Source organism: Galeopterus variegatus, unplaced genomic scaffold (genome assembly GCF_000696425.1).
Source record: "Galeopterus variegatus unplaced genomic scaffold, G_variegatus-3.0.2 Scaffold9888, whole genome shotgun sequence".
Lineage (NCBI taxonomy): Eukaryota > Metazoa > Chordata > Mammalia > Dermoptera > Cynocephalidae > Galeopterus > Galeopterus variegatus.
In genome coordinates this window covers 37,204-44,626 of record NW_007735999.1, presented here as the reverse complement: position 1 = coordinate 44,626, position 7,423 = coordinate 37,204, and the positions used below count along the sequence as shown (strand labels likewise).

General features: G+C 40.0%; 1 protein-coding gene across 1 annotated transcript in view; it reads left to right on the top strand.

Annotated features, from left to right (window-relative positions):
* SPTLC1 (serine palmitoyltransferase, long chain base subunit 1) overlaps positions 1–7,423 on the top strand; it is a gene marked incomplete at its 5' end in the record, with an annotated part of 66,881 nt that overhangs the window by 22,925 nt on the left and 36,533 nt on the right. Inside the window, 2 exons of the mRNA XM_008593944.1 lie at positions 3,317–3,410; positions 4,177–4,249. Of these exons, the coding sequence (XP_008592166.1) occupies positions 3,317–3,410; positions 4,177–4,249 (167 nt within the window). The remainder of the gene's footprint in view (positions 1–3,316; positions 3,411–4,176; positions 4,250–7,423) is intronic.

Below are 7,423 nucleotides of genomic sequence, written 5' to 3'. Positions count from 1 at the left end.
AAGGGAAATAGGTTTATTTGGTTTACGATTCTGGGACAGCTGCATCTGGCACGGGCCTCAGGCTGCTTCTACTCATGATAGAAGAGTGGCAGCAGCCAGCGGGTACAAGCAGATCACATGGCAAGAGGAAGACAGAGAGAGAGAAGTGAGAACTCACTCACTACCCCTTCCCCCCCAGGGAGAGCATTAATCCATCCATGAGGGATCCGCCCCCATGACTCAATCTGTTTCCAGCACTGCCACATTGGGGATCAGATTTCCACATGAGTCTTGGAGGGGACAACACATCCAAATTCTATCACACGCTTTTACTTTTTTCATTTTTTTCCTTGCCTTATGTCCGTTTGATCAAGTGTTCTTGATCAGGGTTTCTTCATTCCTCCCCTACCCTTGTGCTTAACCCTTGAGTATTTCCTATCTAAATTTTAAATAACGTTCCTCTCCTCCTTACTGAGCAGTACAGGGCCTTACTAGACTCCTTCTACTTCAGTCGTTCCCATCCCACCTCACCTTTCATGATGTCCTACTCTGCATTTGAGTTTCCCTGTATTTTACATCCCCCGGGTTTACTACTCTTGAGAATCACCACTTCCTTACCTTTACCTGTTTACCAGTTTCTTTGCTGATCTTTGGGTATTTATCACTTTATTCATCCAAACTCTTTCATTGGAATTTCCTTTTTCCTAAAGCATATTCTCTATTAAGTCCTTTAGTGGGGATTTGTAGAAGGTAATCTCTATCTCTTACTGAGAAATGTTTTTATTTTGCTTCCTTGAGTGGCAGTTAGTGGTTCTACGTGGATAGTTATTTTCCCTGCAGTACTTGGAAAATCCATCATGTTCTAGTCTCTGTTGTGGAGGGACTTGTGTCACTCTAATTGTTATCCGTCTTTTGTTTATCTGTAGAATGCTGCAGTTTCACTATAATGTGTCTTTCACTAAAATTACTTGCTGTAATTTTTTGTTATTTATCCCACTCGGAATTTATTTTTCTTCTTCAGTCTGTAGATTCCTGTCTTGTTTGAATTCTGGGAATATTTTAGCTGTTTATCTCTTTGAACATTGTCTCTCGCTTTTTACTCCATTCCTTCCTTCTGGAACTTCTGTTTGATGTAGCTTTACCTGTTTTTTTAGATCTTCCATGTCCGTTATGCACTCTTTCATGTTTTTGCATCTCTGTAATTTTCTCAGCTATTTTTTGCTTTTCTGCTGTGTCTGATCAGAGTTTTTAATCTGTCTCTTGGATTTCTAATTTTATTGTCTCTTAGTTTTTATTTCTGGAAGTTATATTTGCATATTGCACAAATCTGCCAGTTCTTTTCTTCATAGTGCCTTATGATGCTTTCTACTGTCAGCCCTTTCTAGTACTTTGGTGTCTCAAGTTTTCAGATGCCAGTCCTTCTGTATCTATTTTGCCTGCTGACTCTCACTCATGATGAGGTTGTGGTTTCTGATTAGGAACTGTTTTCTTTTTCTCTCCTTTGAGTCCTCTGAGGCTTTGATTGTGGAGGTGTCTTTCTAGATTGGCTTTATTTGCTTCTGGGAGGTACCCTATAGAGTTTTAGGCTCCAGCATTCCTATATCAAGTGCCCATTGTGACTTATTACTGCTAGCCTGCTTGGGGCACAGATGTGAGACTACAATTTCTCACTGGACACTTTGTTTTCCTTCCCTACTGCAAGTGCTGAACAGAAATAGCATCTCTACATCATGTCGTGCTGCCTGCTGACAGCTTATAGGTGGTCAGAGGCTTTGGGTGTATTTATTTTTGATAGTTTATTTTCTGTGTGTTATAGTTTTTGTAGAATAGCCTGGACTCTCACAGCAGCAGCCTTTAGTACAGGCTTATCTACCTACGTGTCTGGTTTTTTCATCTTTTTGTCACTGCCAACACCTCCACAATCAGGGAGAACTTAGGAAACTTGAAGAAGTTATGAGAAGTAGGAAACTAAATAATGTGATGGGCTCTGAATCACAGTGGCTGAGGAGATGAGCGACACTGGATTTGAAATAGAAGCCCCTGAAGCCATAGAAAAGAAGGAAGAAGATATTTAGAGAGCACCTCTTATGGGCCAGGTACTTTTATGATGACAGTTACCGTGAGAGGTAGGTTCTCTCCCCACATTGTAGATGAAGAAACTGAGGATCACAAAGGCCAGGTGACATCCCTGAGCTTCTGAAGCCATCGGTAGCCACAATGCAGGTGAGGTCTGTCTGTCTGACTTTACAAGTGTGTTCTGTGCACTGTCCTCCTGCACAGAGGAATGAGTTAAACTGCTTTTGTGAATTTACTTCAAGTTGTCATTCTTTTCCTTTCCTGGCTTCCAAGCGTCTCGTGCTGCTTTTCTCATGGATTACTAATTCTGTTCAAAGGTATTGATGAGAGCAGTGTTTCTCAGTCTTTCCTGGCTGCAGTGCATCTTACAAAGCAACCCAGTACATAGGCCAGTACAGACACGTAACTGAGACAAACGTTCTGTGACACAGTCCTTTCCCTCACCCTGTGCAATGGTTCTGATAGCTTCTGATTCATTCTATTCTATCTTATTGTTTCCTTTGGTGAAAATAGGCTGATTGTGACTAATTAACGTAGTCTCACAGCCCTTTAATGGCTCACGACCCATATTTTGACCCCATGTTTTTGAAGCACAGTTTATGTAGCTCGAGCATATGTCCGCAGAGGGTTTAATAGCTTTTCTCCTCAAGAGCCCATTCTTCTGTCCCAGCTGTTCTTAGGTCCAGCATCCATGTAGCTGGCCAGCCACCCTAATTCTTTTTTTTTCTCTAAGAGTGTGGAAATTTCTCTTAAATAGCATCCCAGTATTAACTTTAGAAGTTTAGAACATATCCCACTTATTCTTTTAGTGGTTTCCTATTGATAACATTTATTTTTAAACCGTTTAACTATGTAAGATTGTAACTTGCTCGCCTATTCTTGCCTTTGATCTTGATCATTTTATATTTCCTCCCTGTTTGTCTTATTCCAGATTATTTCTGACGTACTTTATTTAGCTACTTCTTTCTAAAGCAAGTTTTAAAACCAAAACAAAGATTTGCCATTTATCCATCTTGGATTTCTAGCTCATTTTTCTTTTTTATTTAAGTAGTATAGAGTAGCTTAACAATAGAGTTAATGGAAAAGTATCTGACTTTTATTATGCCATTCTCTAATTTTACTTCTTAAAGACAAAACAAAAGACCAATATGCATATAGGGTAGAATGAGAACACTGTTTTGTCGTGCCTGCCACATGATAGCGTGTGTCCTGTGGCACAAATGTGTGTTGAAGTGTACCACTTTTTGTCTCTTTTCCCTAGACCGCCGAGCCACGCCATTGTGGTGAATGGAAAAGAATGTATAAACTTTGCCTCATTTAATTTTCTTGGACTGTTGGATAACCCTAGGGTTAAGGTGAGTAGCACATAATCTGAAGTGGACAGATAACATTACTGTTGTAAGAGACCGCACATAAACTAAAAAGCAAATGCAGACTATCAGAAAGGGCTTTGTTAGGGTTTGCCATTACTCTTTGTTAGACAGAGTTGTAACCTGGTCTTAGACAAAGGGAGGCAGGAGTGTCTTGTATGGCTTAGGGTTGGTGACAGCCAGCATACTAAGTAAGTGAGACCTGGGTAATAATCACAGAAGTGTCTAGGAAATTGCTCCATGTGCTGTTGGGATTGTGGGCTAGCAGACATTTTTCAGGGAAGACTTAAGCCCACAGATGCAAAAGTATAAAGGTGTCGAGTTAATCAGGTTTTGAAAATCAGGCTAATATAACTTTTCCCTGTTTAAAGTTACATATGTAAATCTTTACACCTGTCTTTTCTTTTTTTTTTTTTCCTTTTTGTCTCTTTTTGCTGACCGGCAATGGGATCGCAACCCTTGGTGTTGCACCCGCATCGCGCTCAGCCAGTGAGCGGGAACCGGTCTGTATGTGGGATCTGAACCCTCGGCGGGAGCGCCGCCGCACTCCCAAGCGGCACACTCTCCAGTGCGCCACCGGGCCGGCCCTACACCAGTCTTTTCTTTATATCCTCTTACAATTGTCATAGTTCTAGGAAAGGAAAGCAGCTTGGGTAGGAGGGAGGAGCTGTGTGGGCTAAAGAGTAGTAAATGTCAGTTTTGTACTCTTAAAGATAAATTATTAAAATATAATTATTTTACTTCAATAAAGGCAGCAGCTTTAGCTTCTCTAAAGAAGTATGGCGTGGGGACTTGTGGACCTAGAGGATTTTATGGCACATTTGGTAAGTTTTTGTCATATTCTTTTTCAGACCACTACTTTCAAGAGTTAAGATTCAATTTTATTTCATGACTCCTTGGAAAACATATCCTTTAAGTAGTTGTGGCATTAAGGTGGTGTGTGTGATTTCTTACCCAACTTTCTAGAACATTTTGTGGTTTGGAACCATTGGTGGGAATGCGTTGGTCCAGGGTTGAGTGTAGCTTGTGGAGAAGAGAGCTGTAGGTACTTCTGGTCGTGCTGTATCAGGCAGGCGAAGGCAGAGAGGCTGTTGCACAAACCCCGAGAGAGAGAGGTGTGAGCAGACTTTTCTGTCGGGCAGCAGCTGTCAGGTGACAGGTCCAGTTGCGAGGTGGCTCTGCTCTTCACAGTTATGCGGAGACCTGTATCTTCCCAGTCTTGTTACTCTAGTGTCCAAGGGCACTGTCCTTGTCTGTATTGCGGACACCAGGTCGCAGGAGTGCAGGGCAGCAGTACCTTTGTGCAGGGGATGTGGCATTGCACATCTCTTCTGCCCACAGTTCATGGGTGAGAACGTAACCCCGGCCATACCTTGCCACAAAGGGGGCTGGGAAACTGCACTAGCTGGACAGCATGTGCTGCGAAGAAAGGCAAGAACAGATTTGCTGGGGGGTGGGGAGAGAGAAACCAGCTTTTTTCCTTTCTGGAATGAAGATGAACGTTGTGTGAGGATGATCTGGGGACAGGCTAACTAAATATTCGGATGAATGTATGATTTCAAATACTATGAACTCCTTAACACAGAGTCATCAAAGACGACCCTGGCATTTTATGGTGGTTTTTATTATGTGTATATTGTTTGCTTCTGAAAATGTCATTAAATTGTTCAAATGAATATACTGCTGGAAATAGCATTCTGGCTTACAAAATGTTAGAGTGTGGGGAAAGCAGAGCAAGGGAAGTCTATTCTGTCTTCTGTCCTCCTTACCATTTCTGGGCCTTTTTGTGTATTTTTACTTTAACAGTTATGATATTTTAATGTAAGGGAACACCTTTCTTTATTCCTTAGCTGATTTGGTGGTTACATTACTTGTATTGGAAATATGAGGAGAGTTCAAGAATCCTATAGGTGGAAGGGAGCTTAAAAATCTTGTACGATCTTCATCATCCCAACTATTCAGAAGAGGAACAGAAAATCAAGAGGAGTTAAATGTCTTCTTCAGTCACAGAATTTATTAATTTCAAACCTAAAATTAGAAACCATATATCCTGACTTCCAGTTTTGATGGCAAGATCAAAGACTTTAGTGAGCTCAGATCAGAGTCTCCCACTTTCCTCTAGTCTAATGCAAACTCAAGTTGTTTGCTTGGTTTTTATTGGTAGGCAATTATTTCCTTGACAAGTACTAGAAAACTATAAAAGACATTTTTTATGGGGTTGTTGATTATAATCTGATCAACAGGCTTTCTTTCCGTAACTGCCTGCTGGGGTAAAGAAATCTCTTTTAAAAAGCCTCCCTTTCTAGTGGATTTTATTTGCATGTCTGGTCTTGGCCCCTGCTTAGGAGTTAATCTGGGAAAACAGATGAGAGATTTATTGCCAAATCAAGTCATGGGGAAAAAAAAATGTTTCAAATCTTCAAGACCAGTTTTCCCAAAGCTGTGAAATAAATATATTTTAAAATAGCGCAGTTGACTTTCCATTTGGATGACCTGCATAACAGCATGCTAGGTGCTTTCGAATATGGGGTCTTGAGATTAATTGTTTTCAAGTTAATTTCCTTGATTGGGAAATCAGTACATGATACAAACTTTAAAACATTTAAGAGACAGATGTGGGAAGCCTTCTACCCTCTGGCCTATCTCCTCCCCACAATGAGCCCACCCCTCAAAAAAGACAAGCTATCGGTAGTTTCTTGTTAATTCTCCAGAGATTTTTTTTCGACATGTGCAAACCCTTCTGTACATATGTTTCTTCCCATTTGTACAAAAGTGGAAGCATGTCATACACATTTTTCTTTAACTTGTTTTAGAGTGTGATTTAAATTTAAATTGGATTTGATCTTTCAGGTGTGTAAATGGCCACCAGAGGGAGTATAATGATCACCCCATTGTGTATCAAATCCTCTGTAAACTTTATTGGTCACTGAGTGATCCTTATCCTAAAACTGTGGTTGAAGGTTCAAACAGACAAAGGTTGCATCTGGACAAAGATTGCAAGTTAATTTGCAGTGGGATGGTTTTGTAAGGAGACCCCCACCTTGCAACCTGAAGTAATGTGTGCTGCTGTTCCCTGAGTGTATTGTCCTTCAGATAAACTTGTTTCATTCCTTCTTAATGGTTGCTCATGTTAATTATCATCTTTTTTCCTTTCTTTCTATATGTATTGCCCATATTTGTACTTTTTTGGTTTTCCAGCAGGATTTTTCTTTCCTTCCTTATTCTGGAAGTAATCACTTGAATTAATTGTAGTTATATTAAAATACCTTGAAATTTTAGCATTAAATAAAATCAGAGAAACTATTTGGTCATCTAAGGCTAAATTTTAAATGTCTAAAATGGCCTCCACAGTTAAATTATCCTGAATATTTAGGGTGCCTTTGACCTTTGTGCTGAGTAGTGAAGCAGATATGAGGACCCTTTCCTCTTGCTTCTAGCTGTTTTTGTTCTCTTGGAGAGTTTAGTTCAAGCTTAGGATCTCTTTTCCCTGGGCCCCCAGAAGGTTGCATTTAATTTTATCTTTTTTGTTTTCTTGAAAGTGTTACATTCAGGCATCTATTTTCAGAGTCTGCTCCCTCTTTTAGCTGTTCTCTCAACTTCTCAGATAATGAATGTAAATCACTTTTTATAAAAGTAAATTATCTTACTGAAACATTTTTACAGTAACATATATTAAGTTAGGTGATTAACACAGAAAAAGAAAGTAGAGTAACAATTGAGTTAAAATTCACATAGTTTCTTAGGCTCAAAATGTTCGCCTCCCTCCTAGAGGCCCAGCCTGTAGAACTAAACAAGTTCTTATAATATTCTCTCAAGGACTGTGTGATCCAAATTTCTTCCCACCTACCTGTGTTTATTTTAGAACTGAGCAAGTGGTTTTGTCAGGTTGTGGAGCCTCTCTTCCCTGTAATGCTAGTGGGGTCCCAGTTTCTTTTTGTTTTTAATACATTTAAATCTTACTTACCTGTGATTCATCCCTGGTACCCTGAGCTCATCTT